The following is a 25,902-nucleotide window of genomic DNA, read 5'->3' as shown; positions in this document are numbered from 1 at the left end:
TTATTGCTACGGGGATTAAGTTGTTTTTTAAAAGAAAAACATTGGCGTATTACAAAATACTGTTATTTGTCATTTTACGAGAAAAATAGATTGGGTCGCTGTTTGAAAGATGTTGGAAATGGTAAGTAAATGAAATTCTTAAGATTGTTACTTTTGGACAAAAATTGATTGAATAGATGAATGCCAAATTTGAAATTACATCGAAAAAAATGATTACACTGTTGCCAAAATCTTTGGAATGTTTTGATGCTACAAGTGTACTTTTAAGAAAAATAGGCTGTTCCAAAATGTAGGCTAATAACATTGACAACTTTCATTGTAATGACCTTAAATTTCCGCAACTTGAGTAAAAACAATTGAAGTTTTTGAGTGTAACATTTGGCATTTCTATCTTTTCAGGTTAAGAAATGCCGCACACGACACAGGAAGGCTTCCCAAACCTACTCCGCTGTCTCAAAATTTTTGACTTGCACTAAACAGGTAAAAAGTTTGCTTTTGTTAAAATGACAGGTGATACACAAACGATTGTATCTCATCCTAGTTGGGTTTATGGCAGACTCCCCTGAAAGCATGAACTCAGAAGCTAAGCAGGGTTGGGCCTGGTCAGTACTTGGATGGGAGCCATACTAGGTTCTCTTATAATCAACTCAAGTGGTAAAGTGCACTCATCGCATGTGAGAAGTATGTGGGATCTCTCATTTACACTGACTGTAATGGGGAACTCGTGGCCTGAGTAGTTAGTGCGTCAGTTTCGCAACCTGGGTTCAAATCCCGGTTGGTCTTGTGTGGGGTGACGCCTTAACCACTTAGGCCACAAGTCCCCCATTCCAGTCAGTGTAAATGACAGATCCCACATGCTTCTCACATGCTAAGAGAGCACTTTACCACTTGAGCTGATTCCCCTTCATAGCATGACAGTTTAGAGAACCTGGTATTGCAAGGCGGTCTCCCATCCAAGTACTGACCAGGCCCAACCCTGCTTAGCTTCTGAGATCAGACATGGTTTCAAGGTAGTCTGCCATAAGACCAATTAGGAAATGAGAACTGATATTTTGAGTATCACCTATCATTTTGACAAAAGAACTTTTACCTGTTGAGTGTAGTTCAATAATTTGGAGACAGCGGAACAGGTTCATGAAGCTTTCCTGCATCGTGAGCAGTACTTCTTAACCTGAAAAGATAGAAATGCCAAATGTTACACACAAACATTTCAATTGTTTTTACACGTGTTGCGGAAATTTAAGGTCATTACAATAAAAATTGTCAAAATTATTAACCTACGAAATGGGGTAAAACATAAAAAAACACCTCGCTATACACTAATTTAATGTAATGATGCCTTAATGTAAAGTTTTCTTAAATTAACATCGTAATTTGCTACATTCCAATTGCCTGGCGTTGTTTACGTTTGCTATGACGCAGAATCAAATTATGTTACAATTTTTAGTGCGATTATGACAAAGGTCACGACATTCTGGGCGACATGCAATGTTTAAAAACTAAAAACCAAAAATCCACATTCCTGCAAACGTCATCCCAAACATTCATTCATGCTCATTTATAAATACTTCTCCGATACTATTTACATATTACAATATATGTTTGCGGTCATTGAGGTCATCAGTGTGCTTAGATTCCTAAACCCCTCCCACTTCCATCTCGGGGGAAACAAAGTGCATTGCTATGAATGTCGAAACATTCGATACTTTTAAATGATCTAAATGCCAGTTAACTCTTCCACTGGCAGTTTTTGTCATATTTGTTTGGTCTGGTCTGCTTCCTATTCGAAAACTACCTTGCGCTGCTACATTAGCATTATCGTCTTTACAAAAAAAACATTGGCATTTTTTCTTACTGTGACGTGGAAGTACAAATAATGTCAAACTATAAATTTTGCTATGGAAAACTACATTAATAACATTGGAAAAAACAATAAAACGATAGCAATATTACGGGGATTTGCACCATTATTTAGATCGAAAGCAAATATAATTTTAGCCAAACAAGTACTTATCATTTCGATGGCCATTCCGTATTGTGATTTGGTTCAGAACTCGATCTTGCAGGCGGGGAAAGACTCATCTTGCATGACCACGGTACTGCTGGAGGCCAAAACCATCACGTTGAGGTCTTGCTGCCTCTCGTGGGTGCGCTGGTACCATTCTCGGGTCACCTCCGTGTCGTGGGTCGGGATCAGGGTCACCTGAATAGATCAAAATTAACATTAACAATCTCCTCTAGCATTTACTGTAGGCCAGAAGATATCTACAAAGACTCGATGACTACCTGAAGATTGGACCCCCACTGGGCCTTGCCCTCGAGCAAGGCATCCAAGACTCCGCGACTGGGCTCGCCGCCGCTTGGGTCGTTACCGCTGACTACGTAGTACGCCGCCCGTACTCGTTTGAAGAACTCCTGGTCCACGTTCTTGGCACTGCAGTGGTTGGGCACGTAGGCCAGGTCTACGTAGACTGGTGGCCCTGGTGGGATGGTGGAGGGGGCTTTCTGGGGGGCGTTTCCCGCACCTGAAAAGACACAAAAATTGACATTAAACGACATTTCAACCATGGAGACTTTGTTTTGGAACTTTATCTAAAGATAAACTGACCTGAAGTGGTCTTGACGCCGCCATTCAGCAGGCCTTTCCCGCCATTGAGGATGTCAGTACGCGAACCTTGGTTCTCGGACATTTTCAGCAGCCTGGAACTCCTCTCCGGGTCTTTCTTCCGAATGGAGGAGGAGTCTCTGTGGGCCTGCCTAATGGGCGTGGCCGACCTCTTCTTGGCCTCCCCCTTCCGAGCAGGAGACGCCGATTTGGGTTTAGGTTTTCGGAGACCCTTGGCGGTCTTGTGCTCCTTTTTGAGACCCTTGTCCGTCCCGCCGATGTCCTGGACAAGGGTCTCCGGGTCCACCATGCAGGCGTCTGGACGGGGAGCTTGTGGGGGAGGGTCTTTCGCCGAGGTGGGAGGGGGATCTCGCGTTAGGCCGGCAGCCGGGCTAGGTGACTTGTCCGCGGGCAGATGGTCGCCATCTTGGTCTGAATCTTGATTATCTTCCACGGTGATGGATGGACGCTCTCGGGGTCCCGGGGGGACGTCAGAGTCCATCGATTCGCTCGCCGATGAGGGAGGTGTTACCTCTCCGACTAACGGGTCTGGGAGGTGTGGCTTCTGCTCGAAGGGCATACTTTTGGCAGATGGCATCTCGTGAATGGCGACTTGTCCGTCCTGGGAGCGGTCGCTATGGTGGTCTCTTCCGATATCTTCGCCAGAAAATGGGTAAGGGCTTGGGTTAATAAAGGAAGGAGAAAGTTCTCCTTTGCGCTGTTTGAATTCGGGAAAGGCGGCGGTGTTGGCGTTCAAGTCCGTGGGTCTTGCTTTTGAGGAGGCGCCGTGGAGGCTGGCCATCCACGGGAAGGCTTCCTCCTCCTCCTCCTCCTCTTCCTCTGGTGGAGGGGCACTTGGGAAATCCTCAGGCTTCTGGATCAGCTCCCAATCTGAGATACTACTCCTTCGTCTTGCTTCAAATCTCTCTGGCAGTTTGTCCAAAAATCCTTCCTCCTCCTCCTCCTCCTTGCCATAGCTCCATTTGTCCTTTTCCACTTCTACTTTATGACTATCAGCAGCGCCATCTTTGTAGACATTTAGGTCCAGCAACTTCACTTCCGTTTGTCCTTTGGCTACATCCGTTTTTCCTTTTTCCAGCTCCACCTTGTCCATGTCCATTTTGTCCAAAGGCGTCTTCACACTTGGCTGTTTTTCTTTCTCGGGCGCAACAAAGTCTTGGATGGCACGTGAGGTGTTTATAGCACCAGTTGCGCTTTGGGAAGCGACTGAGGGAGTGGGAGGAGTCAACACTTCTGACGAAGACTCAACAGTTGTATTGGTTTTCACGTCCAAGGCAGTTAAAGTATTTTCTGTCACATTAGAAAGACTGTCTTTATCTTGGCATTTAATGTCAATCTTGAGTTCTTGGGTAGATTCTCCAAGAACCGCCTTGACCGGTTCTGTCCTTGTCGGAGAGACCCCTGAACTAGGTTCTGGCGTGGAGGAAACAGGGGCTACTTTGGGGGGCTCTGAAGTTGGGAGTTTGGTCTTTTCGGGTTGAGAATCATCTTTGGTAGGTTTACTCATCACTTCCATGTACTCGTCTCTGGGAAGGCCACCAGAGGTAGAGCTAGTACCTAAAAATGGCACATTCTGAGTTAAAGTAGTCGCTAATTTTGCAGCGCCGTCTTCTAGTTGTCGGGTAAACGTTGAAAAGGGGGCCGCAGAACTGCACAAAGGTGATGAGACCACCGGTTCGCGTTCAGGAGACGAATCTGGGCTGGGTTTCTGAGGGACTTTGTGGTCAGGTTGATCTTGCACAAGTGTAGCTTGAGGGGAGCCATCTGATTGGCTATCGTGGCGTTGGTCTGTGGTGGATGCGTTAAGTCCAATGTCGGCGTAGCTTCCAAAAAGATTGAAGGACGGAGTTGTTGAGGACGATGGTTGGTCACATGTTGTTGTTAAGTCGGTTGTTGGCGGTGGGATGCTTTCTTTGTCGCCATCTTTGGACTTTTGGACCTCACAGGAAGGAAGTTCCTCGAAAAGTGATGTCTTTTTTGGAGATAAACGGGTTTGCTCTTCGGTTGTTTCAAGAGGTTTTGGTTCATCCGGTGTGGCTGAGTGGATCTGCTCCAGTTTGACATCACTTTGGACTGGAGATGGAATTGTTTTGGCTTCAGATTGGGACGTTCCACAAGTGGATTTCAGTCCACAAAGGAGTTCTTTCTCCAGGAGGTTTTTATCGCCAGATGCTAATGTTTGTCTTGCGTCCTGCTCGGGCGATTCAAAGGCATCGGGTGAGACTTTGGTCCTCGTCAGGTCTTTTTGGAGGTTCGCTTCAGGAGAGCTTTTGTTCGAGTCCACCAACGGCGACGATGTGGCGTCCTCGGGACCACGCCCACACGTTTCCTTCTCCGATTGCTCTCTGGCGCCTTTTTCAATGTCCACATCACTGGAGTCCTCATCTTCCTCATCATTTTCATCCTCTTCATCATCCTCCAGGTTGAAGTCTTCGCCCTCCACGAGAAAATGGACGTCTAGCCGCCGTTCTTTGCTTTCGGGAATATCCAAAACGGATCGGTTATTGTCCGAGGCCAGAATGTTGTCATCTAATTTCCCTTCTAAAACAGAAGAGGAGGCAGCACCTTGTTTACGGATTTCCGCTTCACTTTCCCAAGATGAAGCACCTGGGGACGAAAGGTCCTTTTCGGAAGGGGAGTCTGGACCAGAGGCAGAGCCTTCTTGAAGGCGGGGCTTGTCCATTTGGTTTTTGATGGTGTCCTTCGATGATTCCGATTGGTTCCAGGATTCTGGAACGGCGCTAGTAGACACTTGTTCCATTTGTCTTGAGGTTCCTCCTGATAGGTCGTCCTTCTCTTTCTCCGATTTTTCCGGTTTGTCTTCTTTGGGACTGTAAGAATCCTGGGAAATTTTATTGTCCGGCATATAGGTGGCGCCGAGTGGTTCTTCTCTTTGCCATTCTTCTTCTTGGCCCTTTTCTCGGTCTTCCTGCTCCGGCGAGGTACTAAATCGTCTTTCGCTTAGTGGACTGTGGTGGACTCCAGTTGAGGACATGGGTTCTTCTTTAACATGATCATCCGGTTGGAAGAGGACCGAAGAGCCTGACTGACTTGTCCTTCTGTTATCGTCCACGGCGACGTCCGAAACGGGACCTCTGAACTGGTTAGCTTGGTCTGGAATGGCGGGATCTTCAAGGACGGGTTTTTCGTAGGGATCGTACTTGGACGAGGTTGAGGATTTGTTTTGGATTTCCTCTTCGGAGCCGCTTGATTTGAAGGCTTCCGTGGCTCCGCCTTTTTCAGAGTCTTTATCCAATAGAAAGTAGGAGCAAGGCTGTGAAAATCTGGGGGAAGCCGCCTCACGTTCTCCTTCCATTTCACGTTCGGCTTCCTTGTCAAGTTTCTCTTGAGGACTCGTTGGAGACTGGATTGGGGACTGGTTCGCTTGAGGTGAGCAGGACTCAAGTTCGGGGACTTTTGGAGGAGTGGCCTCTCCTTTTGGAGGAGTGGCCTCCCCTTTTGGAGGAGTGGCCTCCCCTTTCAATGGGCCAGGAGCAGAAGACGTCTCGATATGTGTAATGGACGGAGACGTGGTTTCGGGTTTGGCGGCATCAGAGAAACGTCGAGTGGATTCCGTCAAAAGTTCTTTGACGTCTTCGTCTAGTGACGGTTCCTGCGTGGTGAGAGTTGGAATGACCATCACCGACTGTCTGGGCGTGGCTTCTTCACTTCCAGTAACCAATGGAGACTTTTGTTGGGCTGAGTGAATGTCCACCTCCGCCGTTCTTGGTTCAAGCGATAAAGGTCTGGCGCCCATACAGATGTAATCTTCCTCTTCATCATCATCTTCTTCTTCTTCCGAAGACCGAACAACAAAGGCGGTCTCGTAGTCCGGGGCTGACGTCGCTTCGCCAAAAGTGGACCGTTTGGTGGTTTTGTCCAGGTCCTCTCGCTCCCATTTCTCTTCCCTGGCGGCCTCGGCAAGGACGTCCTCTTTCTCGTTGGCGTCTTCAAGTTTGGTCTTTTGCTCCCAGTGATCTTCCTTATCCCAGGTCAGTTCTTTCTCCTGCTCGTCGCCCATTTTTTCTTCCTTGCTCAATTCGGCAACGTGCGCGTCATCCTTTTCGTCGGAAGTGGGCACGGGAGCCTCCGTTCCCTTTTGGTCTTGGTGCGATTCCGTTTCTGAGGGCGTTGGTTGCCTTTCTTCAAACGTTGGAGTCGATGTCAATGTCACACAGATGTCTTTTACGGTTATCTCTTCTTCTTTGGCTTTCTCCTCCATGGTCTTGGACTCTTGGACTTTGTTGACATCCAGATTTTTCTGAAGAGGTTCTGGTGTGTTGTAGGCTTCAGTTTTGGACTGCTGTCCCTCTGGACTGGTCTTATCTTTCTTGCCTTGGAGAAGTTCATCTTCAATGTCAGCTTTCATTGTTGCCGCCACACTGATAACTTCAGATTTGATTTCCGCCTTGGTTTGATCTACTGGCAATTTGCCGTCGTCGTCCTTCTTACTGTCAGCCATCTTGTCATCTTTCAATGTTAAACTCAAGCCGATATTGACGTCTTTTTGCTTTTCTTCTTTTTCTGGTAGCTTAGCAGAAGCTTTTTCTTCTTCTTCTGGAGTTTTATGGACTTCTGTAAGTAATTTGACTTCCAGAGAATCTTGGGATTCTTCTTTGGTGACTTTGTCTTTGGGTGTTTCTGGCATACATTTCAGAGCAAGACTTTGATCCGCCATTGGTTCCTCTTGCTCCTTGGACACTTTGTCAACTTTATCAACTTTGTCAACAGTCTTTTGGGCATACATTTCCTGCTCCTCTTCATTTTTGCTGGTTATTGTCTGGTCTGTTTTGAGGGATTTGTCCATCAGTTGTTGTTGAGATTTGATCTGGCCATCCGTATCTTCTGCTGTGGAAACCATGATGTGGTCCTTTGTGATTTCTGGTTTTGCTTCGTCTTTGTCTGCAGCGATTTTCTCCTCATCAACAGTCTTTTCCACAATTTCAATCTTCTGCTTGTCATCCTCACAAGGTTTTTTATCATCCTTTGAATCAGTGCCATCAGAACTTTGAATCTGTTTTTCTTCAGTTTTCGGCGTAATGACGTCAGATATTTTCTTCTCGTCTTCCTCGGTCACTAGAGCAACTGTGCTTTTGGCTTCTACGATCTCAAAGTCCGAGTCTTTGTGTTTGACATGTTGGTCCTCCAAAGTGACAGTTTGTTCTTTAAATGATGTATCCACATGACTGCTTTCATTGTTTTTAGCTTCTTCTTTTTTGGTGGAATCTTCATTTGCAGGTGAAAGATCTTTCTGGGGAGCAGAGCCGGATTTCTGTTCGTCCTCCAGTTTTCGGATAAGGGAAACGCTGTCTTCTTCTTCTGGTTTTAGGACAGACGCATCGTCGCTCGGTTCTTTGTTGTTATTGTCGTCTTCGTCCAGAAAAGAGCGGATTTCTTCTTTGTTTTGACCACGTTCTTCTTGGAAAGCAAGGGAATCGACTTCTGGCACGGCGGTTAGGACTTTCACTATCTGCTTTTCCAAATCTTCTTGTGGTTCATGGACAGGAACATCTTTGGCATCCAATGGTTTGTCATCTGTCTTTTTGTCCTTTTGCTCCTCGTGGTCTTTCTCCCGTCTGCTGGCGTCTTCGGGCGAGGTTGCGAGCTTGGGGAACTCCGACTCCGAGGAGGCGCCCAAGGGGGAGTGTCTAAGTGGGGAATGAGTAGCGCTGGGTGGCCCCGATGGGGTGGGAGAGGCCATTTTGACGGTGATGTCATCGGGACTGTAGCAACGTTCCTCGCTCTCGGAGGTCACGGCGTCTGAGCCTAGAGGTTTTGGAGGCACGACCGATGAAGACATTTTGGACGCGTCTATGTCCATGGTCTCCTCTTTGACTGATTTGTCTTCTCCTATGAATTTGGAACCTGGAGCTACAGAGGTTGGACACTTTCCGCCATCTTGGACTTGGTTCTTTGTTAACGGGGGTGAAGTGTAGCCTTCTTGGAGTTTTTCCAGTGAGATGTCCACGTTAGGGGTTTGATCTTCCTCGTCTTCTTCCTCCTCTTCGTCATCGTAGTCCTCCTCATGGGGGGCCGGGACCTCGGTAGAGGACTTGACGTCTTCCAGAGGAAGTTGTAAGTCTGTGGACGGGGATTTGTCTTCCAAAGACGAAGGCGAAAGGGTTCCGGATGATAGGAGTTGCTCCGTGTTGGTCCTGGCTTTGGCCGCCGGCTCTTCGAAAGCCACGGTGGACGCCGCCGAAGGGTCTTCGGCCAGAGAAGTGGGCAACGAGGACATTTTGTCGTACTCTGTTATGGAAGTGGCGGAGGACACGTGCTCTTCCTCGGCCAGGGGTGCCGTGAAAATGTTGGTGAAGACCGACAGTTGCTCCTGCGGCCCGGGCGGGACGAAAACTTTGGCGGGGACGGCCTGCGTTTCCTTGGCGGGGGATCCGCTCCCGTCCGGGACCGAGACGGAGACTTGGCGGGCGGCCACGTCGTACTGAAGGTGCGGGATCCTCTCCTCGGCCTCCTCGTGGATCTCCTCGTCGGAGATGGTCTGTTCCGTTTCCGAGTATCCCGGAATGCTCTCGTCTTGGATGTAGGAGATGGACTCCACGGCGGCTAGCGGTCCCGGCGCGACCACGACGCCAACGGCGCTAACGGGTAGCGTGATCTCACCCGCATTGGAAAGGTAGCCCTCTTCCTCTTCTTCATCCTCATCCTCACCGACGGCTAATGTAGGAGCGCCGATCTGGCTTTCGTGCCCCATTGCATCTTGGGTAGTCAACTCTTCATCGGCTATGGCGTCTAAATCTTCCACTTCTTCCAGTTCAGCTTTCTCCACCGGCTCCTCTTCATCCTCCTCCTCTTCCTCCTCCTGCAATGACGCCGACTTTCGAGTCTCCATTTCTTGAGTTTCAGGTTTTGCCTCCAATTCATCTTCCTCATCTCCAATGCCCATGTCTTCCTCCTCTTCCTCATCATCGGTCCTTGCCTCAGCCGTGGGAGCTTCCTCTTCTTCATCTTCATCCTCCTCTTCCTCATCTTCATCCTGAGACGCCGCACCTTCGTCTTCATACATTTGGGTTTCCTCCACTTCTTTCTGGTCGTCCTGTTTTTCTTCATCGGTGGGTTTTACCGCCGCTGGTTCGTCTTTTCCGGGATCTTCCGTAGCGGGTTGAGCTACATTTTCGGGTTTTTCTTGGGTGAGGATTTGGGTTTCTGTCTTCAGGGCAACTTCAGGGTGGCTGGAGGGTGCAGCCAAATGGTCTTCTTTGCTCAGGTCAACGTCCTGGGCGACTTCTGGAGAGAAAGTCGCAACGACGTTGGTCTTCTCCAAAAGGTTTTCTTTGGGTTCGTCTTTTTCACCAGTTTTTGCTTCCTCAGTCTTGGACTCGGTCTTGGTCGCTTTAGGTTTTGCAGGTTTTGTCTTACTGGTCACTTTAGCCCTATGTAAGGTTTTCCGGACTTCTGGCGTAAGCGGTTTCAGATCCGGTTTTGCCATTTTCCTCAACTCGGGTTTAAATGACTCCCTTTTCTTGTCTTCTCTCTTGTCGTCCTTTTTGGACGAGTCGTCCTTCTTCACCCTGCGAATGTCTTTCTTCTCCTTGTCTTTTTTCTCCTCCATTTTTGACAGCCTTTCCTTGGAGTGCCTCTTCAACGACTTTTCTCTCGGGATTTTCTTCTTTTCCGAAACGTCCATTTTAGACTTTAAGACGCTCCTAACAGTCTTTTTGACTTCTTTCTTCTCAGTTAAGTTCTCACTTTTAGCATCAATCAGTACAGAAGGATCTTCGGATTTCCCCTTGGGCACTTTTGCCGTAGTCTTGGGGGACGATTTCAAGCTCTCTTTACTCTCCGCCCTCTGCTTTAACTTTGTGGTGGTTTTTACACCCGAAGCCATTTCTTTTTGAGTAGCCACGGGATAACGCAAGTACTCCAAGTGCCTCAACTTCTCCAGACCTTCCAGAATCTTATTCTGAGGCGCATTCCCCGGAAAAAGAACTCTGACGATCTTCTCGGTGGGGTTAGCGGGCAACCAGACCACCAAGGCAGTGACAGAAGTCAGATAGGGGACGGAAATCTCTCCTTCTTTACCATTTGGCAGAATAATACCAGTCTTAGCTTTGCTGTTTCCAGCCCACTTTTGCATGAGGAACTGCATTTCTTTGCTTTCCTTGACGGGATTCAGCACAAACATATCTAAGCGACCCACTCCCATCTTGTGGAAGAGAGTAATGGGTTCGATAGTGTTGCTGACCACTCGGTAAAGAGGCTCCGCCTTGATTCCCAATTGGTTCAAATACTGCAAAGTCAGCGAGGCTTCTTCGATACTACGTTTGACTTTTAGATTGGACTCTGGAGTGCGTAGTTTATCCGGTACGTTGAAAAACACTACGCCCAGTTCTGGGGAAATCAAGTTCTTCAGCCAGTTGGTTCCATCGCCCGAACCTCGGGATCCTTCCGCTTCTTGTTCGGCGATTTTCCTCTGTAGGATTCCGTTAATTCCCGGTAAATTGTCGGCGCCGATGTGAGTCAGCAAGATGGAGTCGATGCGGTCCAAGTGGCGGACTAGTTTCCAGAAGCAGGACTTGCGTTCTGAACCGCCGTCTACCAAAATGTTGAAGCCGTTGACGGCGAAGAGGGCCGAGTCGCCGCGTCCGCCCGGGAAGATGTAGCAACACGGTTTGGAGAGTTTTAAAAAGCCTCCGGAGGTGGGGGCTTCCAAGAGCTCGAAGGGTGAGGGGACGTCAACCGTGGCGCAGACGTACTCTGTGAACTCTGTCACCCCCTCCATTTTTAGGTCCGCGGCTTCGGGGTTTAGTCGGTAGTGGAGGAACTCCCGGAGGTTGTGTCCCAGGGAGCTCCAGCCCGCCTCCCCGCGGCAGGACACGGTAAGTGTAGCCTGCTGCTTGGGGATGGATGGGCCCAGTTGTTGGATGACCTGCAGGGGGGGGTGCCGGAGGAAAATCAAAACTGTTACGCGACGACTGTTAGCGTCGCGATTTCTTGAGCGGATTCGAAAAAACTAAGAAGAAGCTTCACATTTAGTGTGAATAAACATTGAAGCTAAGTGGCGTAGTAATGGTTTGTTTTCAAAGTGTTGTATTTTGATGATTGGATTTGACTGCGAGAACCGTCACCGGACGTTTGGTCGCCGGTCAAATGTACTTATATATTAAACAGTACTTAGATATTAAACTTAGATATTAAGCAGTACTTAAATATTAAACAGTACTTAGATATTAAACAGTACTTAGATATTAAACAGTAGTTATATATTAAACAGTAGTTATATAGTAAACAGTACTTAGATATTAAACAGTACTTAGATAGTAAACAGTACTTAGATAGTAAACAGTACTTAGATAGTAAACAGTACTTAGATAGTAAACAGTACTTAGATAGTAAACAGTACTTAGATTTTAAACTCGCTCTCATGAATATAATTTTGAGAGTTGGCTTCAACAGTAAAGTCTCTGTCACCATTTGCCAGGCGATCAAAGGGGACCAAAAGACCGGCGACCAAACATCCAAGCACCGCAGAGAAAACATTAAAGTAGAGAAATGAGACTCACCCCAGGATCGGTAAAGATACTCGCAAGGGTGTTGTAAGTGAAAACCCCCGTTTGAAGGAGGAGGCCACCGTGGTCTGAAGTGGGACCACTCAAAACCAGAAGCTTGCGCCCGGCCCGGTCTGTGATGAGCGATTGGATCTGGAAGGCATCCAGAAAAAAACACTCTTATAACGGTCTTGAGCAATGTGAGCAGAAAGACAAGCTCCCTGACCAGTCTGAGTGACATCATCATTGCTTGACCGGTATCACATCTGCCATTAGCAATGTCAATGTTCCCTCTAATATTTCATGTAAATCATGCTGTAAAATATGAAAAACATAAGAGTGGACAGAGCTACTGCCACTGGCTGCCACGTAAATGGCGCCATCATGGGGAAAGGGGTAAAAAAAATGGATTTTATTTACTGCACACCATTTGATTGCTGCTGCGCAGAGAAGACGAGAGTAGTGTGCAATTGCACAGTTTAGAGGGAACATTGGTCTTGAGATTGTTTATGAACAAGCATTCAAATTAGGCTGGCAAAGTAGGGTTTAAAACTATGGGTGTCCATAGGTTTATTTTCCAAGTCCACCCATAAAAAACTGCAAAAGGACTTACCTCGGCGACAACAGTGTCTTTGGAAGGATTGACAAGCACTACGATCTCTAGGACATGGCTTCTATGGTGGAGGCTCCTTTGACCTGCACACAAATATTAAACAACAATTGTAACATCCATTCTATCCGCCCATTTTTCCTCATTAAGCGCACATGGAATCCAAAACGACGCCCCCCGCCCCACTTGGCAATTACAGAGTCACTCAGTGACAATTCTACCCACCTTAATTATACTGCTTTCTTTCAATCTACATGAAAAGAAGTACTTTACCACCACAGAATAATACACATTGAAAATAGCTCGGTAATTTCTACTCACGGCGACGCCTTTTCCGGCGAGCAACGGACGTTATAAAGAGAGAAGGCGACCATTCCACAAGTCATTTTGGCCCAGTGGGCAAAACGTCCCTTTTGTGTCAGTGCAGATGGGATTCTATAATTAGGCAAGTCTAAAATGATGACGGAGATCATCAGCTCATCCGGCTAATCTTTTCTTTTCTTTTTTTAATGACCGTCAGTGTTCTAAAGACGCTCTTTAAATGTTTTTTTTTTTTTTCATGGGCAGTTGGTGTTTTACTGCTTAATTGCAATTGACAAAGTTAGATGTGCCATCCAATCTGACTATTAAAGAGAAAAAAATAGCTGTTTTAATCCTACTGGTGTGAGTTAATGAATAGTAGAAGTCCAAATCGTTAAAGTGGGAGAGATGGCAGTGAATTAATGTTTGCTGCCATCTCTCCCACTTCAAGTTGGACATGAATGGCAGTCAATGAATTGATTTTGGGGCATTTTAGGTTATTTGTTGTCACTTTTGTTTGTTTTTGGGGGATTTTTGGGTCACTTTGTTTAGTTTTTTGGGGCATTTTTGGGTCACTTTTTTTTGGGGGGGGGGGCATTGTTCTTGTCACTTTTTTTGTTTTTGGGTCACTTTCTTTTGTTTTGGGGGCTTTTTTGGGTCACTTTCTTTAGTTTTTGGGGCATTTTTGGGGTCGGTTTATTTAGTTTTGGGGGGATTTTTGGGTCACTTTATGTTGATTTTGGGTTGCTGAACAGGAAATGACTTGTAAATGCCATAAAATGAACAGAATGCCTCCAAAATGAAGTTTTTATGAATTATACATTAAGTGAAATCCTAAAAATGACCATTTTAATAGTCGATTAATCATCTGGAGTTTTTTTTTAACTAAAAATGGTCGAATTTCCACCTCTAAATAGCAAACATTATCATCGTATGTAACCAAATTGTACCAAAGCTTCACTTGGTCTCAGAAAAGAAGTCCATCAGCTATAAAAAATTATGAAATAATCTTTTTTTTCCCTCCCTTGGCTGACCCGTTTAATATAAATATCCACCTGAAGTCCCTAAATGAGAGCAGTGTGTTTAAATAAAGAGCGCTCCAGATGAAGCGTTCCAAATAAGCGATCTGGCGAGGGGGGCGGGGCTACAACCATTAGATTGCACTAGTTTTGGGCCAAGAATAAAAAGATCCACTCTGGCTGTCAATTTGACGTTTCCGCATCAATCAGCATTCCGAGCAAAACTAGATTGAATCAAGTCAACTGGAGTGAACTCATTAAGCTAATGAATTTTATCGCCACGCTAACGTAACAAACACCCACAGTTTGAGCACGGGGAGATAATTAGTCCGTATAGGATTCCCATTTTGGTTGTGTGGAAAATTAAAGGGAAAAAGAAGATTAGATTATATTAGGCTCATAGTTAGGGGTCATTTTAATTGGCAACCATTAGCTTCTATGGGCAATTTAATGTCCCCAAATGGAGTAGCTAGTTTAGCCAACATTAGCGCGCTAGGCTAACAAAACTGATATTTAATTTACTGTTTTTTTATACTAGGAAGTGAATGAACATGATATAACGTCAATTACTATTCATTTTATGGCATTCTCGGCTGGAAAATCTAAAAAAAGTACCCCAGAAATGATAGAAAACAACGTTAGCATAGATACATGTTAGCACACTAGGCTAACAAAACTGTCATTTAATGAACTGATTTAGTTAATCATTATTTTGTTGTTTTTTTGTTTGAGTGACGGAACGAAACGGTACGCCAAAGGAACAAAAGGTGTTTGGGACCACCTCGAGAGAAAGAGAAGGCCGCCCGCCATTGTTAATGGCGGCCAACCATGACATCATTCCGCAGCCGACAAAACATCCGCAGCACAATGCCACGGTGCGCCGGCGTCTATTTCATTTCCCCCGGGAGGGCTCGGAAACAGCATGATTACCCATAATGCCCCTGGTTTTACGCACTTAAAAGTGGCGGTTGTCAAAAAACATCAAAAAGTAATGAAATGTCAATTGTGAACATTTGACATTTTAACTGAGCTCTTAATGACAGTCATTAAGTTAATGAAAACATTTTTTGCTGGCACAAAGGTAGACATTAGCTATTCACATGTTGAAAATGATACATTTGATTAATAAATGATACGATAAAGCGCCATTTTCCCCAGAACGGAATGTTTACGGCGCGGTGGCGACCGAGTTTAAGTCCGCCAGGTTTGCCGAGTCAGCAGTTCTGAGTGGACGGAATCGACGGAAGCGTCCCGCGGGTGTTTTGCGGTGGCGCCGCCGCAAAACGGGCCAGGCCCGTTTTAGCCGCATTTTTTTTCCTGGCCTAATCACTTGGGACACAATGCTAATTTGTGGCACGTTGCTACGGACGCACAAAGAAGAGCTTCTGAGGCTCTGCTGAGAAAATCCCTAATGGCGTCTCATCACATTTTCCATGAAAACAACTGCTGACAATCCAGTAACACTTGATTTGACAATAGCTTCGTAAAAAAGCGCCTTAAAAACCGTCCAAATTATGACAAGACACTGTTTGGAAGACAGATGTCACTAAAGACGAGTCTGCTACGCAAAAAAAACTTACCATATCATACGTCAGGGGTGCTGGAGCCAATCCCAGCCAAAGCCGAACTACACCTTAACTAGTTACCCTCGCAATGCCTGAATCAAAGTCATGAGAATGAACCACTACACTATCAGTGACTAGCACAGTCATATGTGCGCTAATAATCGGAGATTTCTATTTTTAATTGTGAAAACAAGGTTGCCAAAGCAAAAAAATAAAAAAAACTTCTTACATCATACCTGGCAACCCCTCCCCTCATTAATGATTGCAATTCCCCCTTATTAATCCATTTAAAAAACATAAAAATGCAACATGGCATATATTTACACACAAGGCGCAAGTAAAAGTCAAATTTTTTGAGTAAAACGAGATCAGTTTCCCCCAAAAAATTACTTTAAAAAAGTTCTTATATGCCGCACGCCATTTAAAATGATGAAAAAACATATAAAATACGGGGAAAAACTTTGACAGCTATTTTACATAGAAAAAAGCGACCCATCTTTACATTCTAGTCCATCTTTTTCTGGCTGTTTTTTAAAAGCCCAGATTGGCCCAAAAAACATTCTCGTGCTCTAAACGGCAGCCAATATTTGTGCATGTAGCCAAAACCTTACTTTGGCGAGACTTGTGTGTATATAGGATACAGCTTTTCTGTTATCAGGCTGTCAAAGTGCTCCTAAAAAAAAAAGTCTCCTTAAATAAATTCCACATTGAAGCCTTATCTGTAGCGCACAGGTAGCGCAAGCAGCTCAGTGGCAATTCTCCCTGCCGCCATGCCATCAAAAGCTCCACATTTCAGGCTACTTAGCGACATTAACTTTACCGGGAATGACAAAAATTTGGAATAGACGATCTTATCTAGAAGTGTCTAGCGGCTATGCAGAACAAAAAAGAATGTTGAGTCACGAAAACTCATTTTTGCGGCAAAAAAATAAGCGAACTTACACTTGCACCAACTCTGATTGGTTCGTGAGGCGAATTAATGCCAACTAGAGCTCATAGGGGGCGGGACTAGTTTATTTTTGGCCTCAAAAATGTGTAATGAGTTAATTTTGGGTCAATGTTGGCTGACTTTCTAATGACTTTGATGGCTTCTTGTTCATTTGCGTGACCGGACGTTTGGTCGCCGGGCGTTTGGTCGCCGGGCGTTTGGTCCCTTTTGGTCGCTGGTCAAATGTACTTACATATTAAACAGTACTTAGATATTAAACTCTTTCTCTTAGATATGAAACTCTCATGAATATAATTTTGAGAGCTGGTTTCAATAGTAAACTATCTGTCATCAAAAGGGACCAAAAGACCTGTGACCAAACGTCCAAGCACCTTCATTTGTTGGTCCCGGCTGAATTTTGGACAATTGTCAGGCTATTTCGTGTTGGTTTTGTGCCATTTTAAGGTTCCCGTATGTGTTTCATAACACTGACGACTTAGCAGATTTAAACATATGCGAAAAAGACGCTGCAGTATGTGTGTGTGGGAGTGTGTTTCCGTGAAAACAATCCCAATCAATGCAACTCATCTAAATGAGCCGTCTGCTCGGCCACGTGATTTCGGTGGCGGCTAATCTGTCATGGACAGCGCCGTCGTGTCTACGTGGCGAGCCGTTAATGCTGTCAATGGGTTTTTCGGGGCATGGTGTCCAATTTTTTCACTGGAAGGACATACTGAAGGACCAATGGGAGAGAATGTATACGTTTGCCGGAAAATGATGTCGTATATTCGGGGAGAAAAGTGACGTCTTTCCCAGGGAAGACTTTCCATGTGAGTATTTACAGTAAGGAGAATTAAATATTGATTGGTGTGCTAATGGTTCTACTGGAAGTGGAAGGCTTTGGAAAAGCTATCTTGAAAGGACACAACAAACTATGAGGATTTCTTTTTTGATGCGTTCACTGTCACTCAAAAAATACTGTACTATTTCAAAACATAAATATGAATAATAAATGGACCTGAAATCCTTCCCAGAGGAACTCCACAATAAATTCTATCTGTCTCTCACTTGGGAAAAGTTTTATATCGAACACAGTGATAAACACTACGCAAATTTCAATTAAATTAACCGACAAAAAAAGACAACAAATAAGAAATGGACCTAAAGCCCTTCCCTGAGGAACTCTACTTAAAACTACATGGAACTAAATGTTACTACACTATCATCTCTTCCCGTAAACTATATTGGCTTTTCCACTTATCCAAATTCTCATTCGCTGCCACCCTCCCACTTCAAGCAGATTGGACATCTACTAGCGACAATGTCATTTCCATTCATAGCCACGCACCCTCTTCTAACAGAACGGACGTCCACTTTGTGAGAAACTCATTTAAATTCACAGCAGAAGGATGAAAAGAAGCCTGAACATTGGACGTCAATGACAAACGTCAAGTTCTTCCAAATTAATACTTTTAGGGATTTTCCATCTCAACTAAATTAAAGTGAAAGGTCACTATTTTATACAATTTACAAAAAAACACAACATATCCATCTCTCCCTCCACACACACACACACCAATGAATTCCTCCAATTTTTTTTGCTGAATCATTCCTAGCTATTGATTCTAGAGAGAAACATTACCGGGGCAAAAAAAACAAACTTGACGCTGCGGTGCAAATACCGACAAACACGCATCCACTTTTGACCGCAGTGAAGAAACAAGCGCCCCATGAATCATCAGAAAACAGTCCGGCCACACAAAAACTGCGCGCTCACCGAATGACGCCATGGCATCATACACCAAGCGGCGGCAGCGTGCCAACTTGTCGCCATGACGACAACCCTGCCAACAGCTTGCCGGTGCTTTAAGATCTGTCTGCCTGCCTGCCTGATGGGGTCAACGGGTTTCTATTGCAGAAGCTGCGCCATCTCGCCGTTTCAATGCGGGGAGGGAGGGGGGCGTGGTGGTGGTGGTGATTCTACGTGTGCGTGCGTGCGTTTATGCGCGTGCGTGCGTCCGTGTCTACCGTCTATGTAACCTTAAGCAAGGTGGGACAAGTCAACCTATCGGCCGCATTAATCCCGTTACTTTGGATCAAGCCTCTCGGACTATTGGCTAAAGCCACATTTAACTTGACGTTGCCCTCCTTTCCGTCTACGGCGAAAAAAGTGCAGCAAAACAGAAGAAAAAAAACAGAACTGATGTAAACAAGCAAAAAAATGAAGAAAAAAAATAGAAGACAATGCGGCGGCGGCGGCGGGATAGATAACAACGTCACCACGTACCTCGGCGGCGGACGTGAGACTTGGCCGGAGGAGTTGAGTGAGATGAGCGAGATGAGCGTGAGTGCGTGTGAGCGTGCGGAGACGGGAGACTTAGCGTACGCGGCGGTGCGGTGCGCGCCGGGATGCGGCAATGGCCGTCTGCAGACAGCCACGGTGCAGTGCGATGGGAAAGGGAGGGGAGGGGGAGGAATGGGGGTGAGGGGAGGGAGGGCGAGAGACTCGCCGTTAACTCGTACGGTGCGACGACGCAAAAAAAAGAGTGACGTCACGAATTGTATAGAATAGATACTATTAATAGTCAACATTATCATTATAAAGTGCAACAAATACAATTAATATCTGACTATGTTGATTTTTTTCTAAAAAAGTGCTTCTTTTAAACAATAGAAGGCCAGTATGAAGTATGTATATAGGTAGAATAGCAATATTAATGATACTTATCATTCTAAAAGTACAATAAATAACATCACTAGTACTTTATAAAGCGCAAGTTTTGTAGTTTCGACTGCAGTTGCGTCACTGTACCACAAGAGGGCGCAAAAGAGACGTTTGCCTACATTTGGAAAAAGCAATTTGCTTCATATTTATAGAGAAAAATATCTAATGGTACGCGCTTCTGGTCTGCTATTAAACGATCAGAGACGGCTCATTTTTTACTACCATTGACAGACATAGACGTCCAAAAGAATTTGGGAGAGGCTGCCATTTAGCAACTGATCTTTGACCATGTGATGGTGGCGTGTTGGGAAAGGCCAATGGAGGTTGGCTCGCAAGGTCAAAAAGGTCGTGCGGGAACGGAATCTCTCGGCCGGATTGAATGGCGTGGTCAAAACCCAGGGGGGAGGGGCCAAGACTATCCGGGGCTTTCTTTTCTTGTGGCACTATTTTGACCTTAGTTTGAATTTGCATACAAATGGTGCTGCTGTGTCACTTGAGGTCACAATGGGAAGAAAATGTTACGCAGCAAAAGTGGACGCTCGGGTCGGCTCGCTTTACTGCCGCATGCCAACGTCAGCATTACTTCAATGACAACGCCCTAACTGACCATCATAATATATTCAAATATAGAATTAGGAGAACATGAAACAATGGTATAAAGTATGAGCATACTGTTTGTCTTTTATAAACTTCTGTTTAAATTAAAGGAAGTCAAAGCTTGAATATTTATGCATGGATTTATGCATTATTTTGGTCAAATGAGCGGGTAATTAATGGAGGATTAAATTCAATTGTCATTTGTTATGATACTGTTTATTCGATTTTTTTTTTTTAGCTTCTTGATAAAATGTATTCAGAAATGTAGTATTTAAATAAAAAAGAAAAGGCAATGAACTATAAATGGCATTTTGGATTTATTTTAAATTATATTAGGAAAATATTTTAGCTGATTTTGGAATAAATTGGTAGTAAATTATGTACTTTGTTCATCATTTAGGGATTTAGTTAATGAAAACGTTTTCTGCCTCTATAGTAAAATTTCTCTTTTTATCTTTTAAGTATAAATACAAAAATGTGGAAAAAATTATAAAAAAAATTTGGGGGGAAATATTTCAAAATTGAATTATTATTATTTTTTTACATTATAATTTTTTTGCAGGACGAAAAAAGCAATATTAGATTCATAAAGCAGATTTGGTAATAAATAATTTTGATAGTTGTTTAGGTTCTGAAAAAAACATTTTTTTATGCTTTTTAAACTTATAAAACGATAAAAAACGTTTATCGCCGCAAATGCCTTAGCAAAATCGCCACCAAAGCAAACTTTTTTCTAGATTTAACGATACAATCTCAAAAGGTCAGAGGTCAAATCCCAAGCTTGGGTGGAATTCCACTAAAGCGGCATTAGGGAAAACTAAAGATACAACGTGGTGAGTGACGCTACGTGACATAAGAGGCTAAACCGAGATTGTTCAGAATTTAGAGGTAAAAATACTCCTTTAAGCCTCAAAGTGAAATCTTTAAAAAAAGCTTTAAACAGCTAAACTTTCACAAAAGTAGAAGAATATTTTCTCTTTTTTTTAACGTCTGTGTGCTGATAAGGAAAAACGAAAAGTTCTGGAGACGTTTCGAAACAAAAAAATGCTCCTTAGTCAATTTCACTTCTTAAAAATAAGTCGTTTTTGGAGTTATGTGATTTTTTTTGCAAAAAGCTAAACTTTTAGGTGGATTAACTGCATGATGTTTTTTTTTATACATAATACTTCAAAACTAACAATTGAGGTTAAAGCAAGTTAAACTGTAATGTATCATTTAGGATGAAAAACTCATTTTGATGACATAAAATTACTTAAATTCAATTAAATATATTTTCTTTATAGTTTCTATATTTATGCATTATAAATCTAACCTTTTAGTATTTGAAATGACGCATTTGCTCCCCAAAAAATGTAGCGCATTGATCATTAGTAAAAGTTGAGTTGACTGAAGGCCATCCCTAATCTAAGTTAAGTTTAAGAGTGAATCAATGACGAGGCAACTAATGAACCCTCTTCCTCATCCTCCTCCCAACGCCGGATTTCCCACACTTGAAATGCTGGCGCACTGCGATGCTATTTTTTTCTCCCTTTTTTCTCTCCCCTATTCTATTCCTGACCGCTTTCCGCCGTCTGCCTGCCTCTTACTAATCAATAGTTCATATTTTCCTTATAAAATAACAAAAGATGATCTTTGAAATGAATCTAAATGGCCAGACAATCACTTCTAATTTTAACTATTATATAATTGTAAATATTAGCATATTCAACCTCAACAAATAAACTAATACACAGTCTTTCTTTCACCAGGAAAAAAAATATCTCACTTTTTCCCCTTATTTAAAAAAAATCAACAATAAAATGTAAACCTCACAATATTATGTGCATCACTGCCAACTGCTGCTGGTACAGCAGCATTAAAATTGATTAAACTGACGTATTTTCACGACTATAAGCCGCACCCTCAATGAATGACAGTTTTTCCATATAAGGCGCACTGTATTATCAGGCGCACTGTATTATCAGGCGCACTGTATTATAAGGTGCACTGTATTATAAGGTGCACTGTATTATAAGGCGCACTGTCTATTTTGGAGAAAATGTAAGACTTAAGTGCGCCTTATAGTGGTGAAAATACGGTAATTGCTATTGACTTCCAGGTATGAAGCACTCACTACTTTACAGTCACCTCTAGAGCCAGCCATTGTTGATGTTTTGGATTTTTTTTGAATAAAATCTTGCAGTGGGGGAGGAGCTATATGATGGAAGATTTTGTAAACTAAGATGGCATCTGCATATTTAACAGTATTGTTTCAGTTTAGGCGTTTGTTTCTTTAATATCCGACAGTGGTGGTTTTTGGTTTTCAGTTTTTTCCATATATAAGGCGCACTGGATTATAAGGCGCACTGTCTATTTTGGAGAAAATTGAAGACTTTTAAGTGCGCCTTACAGTCGTGAAAATACGGTAGATTGAAATGACAATTTATCGCTCCAATACCTAACGAATCGTCAACAGTACTTATCAAAAAAGAGGAAGCCTGCACTGACCTTTGACCTTTGAGGAGAAATGTGCAGAATGTCGCGTTATGAACTGATGAAGCTGTTGCTCAAGGTCGAGGCAATTCAAGTCCACATCCCAAGATCGGATTCCTGCAAAGTAAAAAGAGGCGAGATTTGAGCCCTAAAGTCGGCACCATTAAATAAGCAACACCCACACAAAAGTCAGTCCTCCCACGGACTCATTTTTGGACATTTTCAGGAAGCAGCAAGTGTGATTATGTTTCAGTCCACCCAGATAAAAAAAAAGAGTTTTGACCTTCAAATGTTCCCTCACAGCAGAGTACAGTCTGTTTCTACCAATGCTGACTCACTCTTGGCTTTGATTCCATAACAGCGTCTTAATTGGCTCTCTACCATTGACGGCGGCCATCATTGAAATGTGATGGCCAAAAGCGCAAATGTTTACAACAATTTACAGTTTAACCAAGGAGTTGATAAATAAATAATCACGTCCCGACCACAACCTGAATGTCAACATTTTTTTTTTTTGGTGGTCAAACTACGGCCCGCGGGCCACATACGGCCCCGTTTGGCTTTTTAATCCGGCCCGCCGACGTTATCCAAATATTTTTTTTCCCTTTCCAAGATGGCGCCGTCATGCGGAAGCCAATGACAATAGCTCTGTCCACTCTTATTTGTTTTTTTTTGTGTTTTACGGCCCCTCTATCTTTTTTAAATGACATTTTAATATTTTATATTAAATTATTATATTATTGTATTTATTTAATATTTCTTAATACATTCCTTTTTACTTGACTTTGTACTTTATACTTTTTACTTTAATGATGAGTGATGAGTATGTTAATACTTCAGTCCTTTTTTTTTCTGTTTATGTTTCATATGTACTGTTAACGGATGCACTTTTTTATATGTATCGTATCTTGTGTTGACCCCGCCCATCTGTCACATTTTTAAAGTCCCCGGGTCCAAAAGTTTGCCCACCCCTGAATTAATGCCTGAATTTGCATTGAAAATTACACATCATAACGCTAATTAAGGTATACAAAAGTACATTTCAGTTCTGACTACAAAAACTTATAGAAAAGATGAGAATGAATATAGCGTTAGCTTCACAGGTAGCTTGTATATAACCTGTTGACTTCCTCTCTGCTACATCCATGCTAGTTGAGTGTATTGTTTATCCCCTTCACCTCCACCTACTGTAGCACTTGTGTGGGTTTTCCACACAGGCTCTGGATGTTATTAAAAATAAACACCGTGCGGCAGGACTATCAGGTGAAGTGTACTTCAAATGGGCTTTTAATAACTTGTTTTGAGTGTCCCATAAGGAAAGCACATCGTTTTAATGTCCCAATATCACACTTGAGTCAATAGATTGGACTTTACTTTGTATAATAAACACAATTCTAATTCTATTTCGCTGTTGGCCAAGAAGCCAGAGTCACTAAGCGGAAGAAATGTCGCAGAAGGTAAGCTTTTTCATTCGTTTGTTTAAGTTTCATTGTCATTATTTACAATTATTTTTAAATTAATTTGATAGGGGATAGTGCACATTAATCTCTATTCAGACACATCTATAGATGTAAAGATGATTTAAAAAATGCTATTTATATCGATTTAAGTTGTATTTTCAAGATATTCCATCATTTATATCTGAAAAAATGGCTAATATGTGTTGTGTAAGGAACAATGGTTACTGTGTTGTAAGATATTTACCAATAAGTAGGCGCCCGAGATCCGATGTTAATGAGCCTGTGTGGCTTCCATGATTTTTTCTTTATAAATGGATTAAACGAACTGGATTAAAATCCCTGAATATTCAGTTTTTAGAGATCTAAAATAATGTTGTTTTTACCTTTTTTAAATATATTTTTAGATTTTACAAAATTATTTTTGAACTAAAAACACAGAAAAATGATTAAAAAATGACAATTATTGATTTAAAAGGGGGAAAATCAGGGAATTTAATATACATCTATACTCTTCATTTTAATTTGATCCTAAAACAGAAAGTTGGCACTCATCATTTACTTTTCCGGGCCACACAAAATGATGCGACGGGCCAGATTTGGCCCCTGGGCTGCCACTTTGACAAATGTGCCGCAGAGGCAAAACAATACAGAAAAAAAATCTTAATTTTACAATTGCAAAAGCTAAGAATCTATGTCAGTCTTAATCAAGTATATTTACACACTAGCAAGATTCTACCATTTAATTAGTTGTTATTGTGGGACTTAACATTCCGAAAATACCATATGTATGAAAAAGTAAAACATGGTCACTTTTGGGGAGGATTTTAGCTACATTTTAAGCTAGGATACTAGCGTCTATTCAGATTGGGCGCAATGGTGCAACACTGCACCAAGTTACAGTTGGATGAGACACACAAACCTGGGACGGACGAGAGCGAGACATGCCGCAACTCACCGGCTTCGATGTGCGCCCTGGCGGCGTCCAGCTGCTGCTCAGTGCCAATATCGCCAATGACAATCAGTGCGTAGTGTCCGGCCCGGTTAAAGGGGGGTCCGCGTGGCCGTTCTCCTCCTCCTCTTCCTCCGCGGTAACGCAGGAGCTCCTCCAAAACGGCCGGCCGCGCGTCCTCCTCCACCGCGGGGAGAGCACCCCGCACCGGCATCTCCATGGCAACACGCCTCGGGGATGACTCCGTCATCGCCATGACAACCGGTGGTGTGCGGGCGGCCAGCGCCGTGGAGGAGTGCGGGATGCTGAGTAAGCTGAGTGGGGAGGGGGGGAGTGAGGGAATGAGGGGGGAGAGAGAGAGGAGTGTTAACTGTTAACTCATGATGTGCCAATGGCGGTGATCCATGTTCAATCAACTCGATTGGACGCCTATCATCAAGAAAAATGATTGGTCGCCGCCAAAAGCGACTTTTTAAACTTTTTCTTGTGCTTAAATTAAGGTGAAAAGACATTGTTTCTATTACTAGACATAAAAAATACGTTTTTTTGGTATAATTAGCACAAAATAAGGAATGGAGAAAAATGTACCTGAGGGGTTTCCAGCAGATGCGCCTCCTGAACAATATCGCCCCCTTCTGAAAAACATTTGTAACTACAACAGAAAGCTTTAGTGTATTTAGTAAACAGTACACAAGACACTTATTTCACAGCCGCTTATATTTCATTACAACAAAATTAATCTTGCTTAATGTGTCTAAAAAAACTAATAAAATTTACTTCTATACCATTTGTAGTATAAACAATCTAGAAAATTATATGGCTATAGTTTAGAGTGTTCCCCCGCTACTTCGCGCTTCAGTTAACGCGGACGCAGAGCTTCGGATTATTTTTGGACCAAAAAAAAAACACAAATACAAATATTACATTGAAACAACATTTTACAGTTTTTTTTGTTATAACATGAATTTCACTCTCTACCCGTATTCCCGTATTCGTACTGTATACGGGGGTAAAAATAAACCAATAAATAAAATTAAAAAAAAAAAGAAATTGGAATTACATTCAAATTAAGCATTTTTAAAGGCGAATCCCTACTTTGCGGAAATGCACTTATCGCGGGTGGTCCCAGTCCCCATTAACCGCGA

The 25,902-nt window shown here is 43.3% G+C and overlaps 1 protein-coding gene across 2 annotated transcripts; it reads right to left on the bottom strand.

Annotated features, from left to right (window-relative positions):
* Positions 1 to 1,157: 1,157 nt before the first annotated feature.
* Positions 1,158 to 25,071, bottom strand: LOC144214384 (uncharacterized). Of its 2 annotated transcripts, XM_077742740.1 has the most exons (7): positions 24,764 to 25,071; positions 22,364 to 22,465; positions 12,746 to 12,828; positions 12,148 to 12,285; positions 2,609 to 11,513; positions 2,287 to 2,525; positions 1,158 to 2,203 (listed from the first exon to the last, which is right to left on the bottom strand). In XM_077742740.1, exons 1-7 carry the CDS (start codon positions 25,011 to 25,013, stop codon positions 2,048 to 2,050), a joined length of 9,873 nt encoding a protein of 3,290 aa, XP_077598866.1. In that variant the 5' UTR covers positions 25,014 to 25,071; the 3' UTR covers positions 1,158 to 2,047. The 2 variants fall into 2 exon arrangements, with proteins under 2 accessions (XP_077598866.1, XP_077598867.1); XM_077742741.1 differs by lacking the exons at positions 22,364 to 22,465; positions 24,764 to 25,071 and adding an exon at positions 18,842 to 19,004.
* Positions 25,072 to 25,902: the final 831 nt, after the last annotated feature.

Source organism: Stigmatopora nigra, chromosome 2 (assembly GCF_051989575.1).
Source record: "Stigmatopora nigra isolate UIUO_SnigA chromosome 2, RoL_Snig_1.1, whole genome shotgun sequence".
In the NCBI taxonomy this organism is placed as follows: Eukaryota; Metazoa; Chordata; class Actinopteri; order Syngnathiformes; family Syngnathidae; genus Stigmatopora; species Stigmatopora nigra.
Note: the sequence above shows the minus strand (reverse complement) of the source record. Positions and strands in the feature narration are given on the sequence as shown.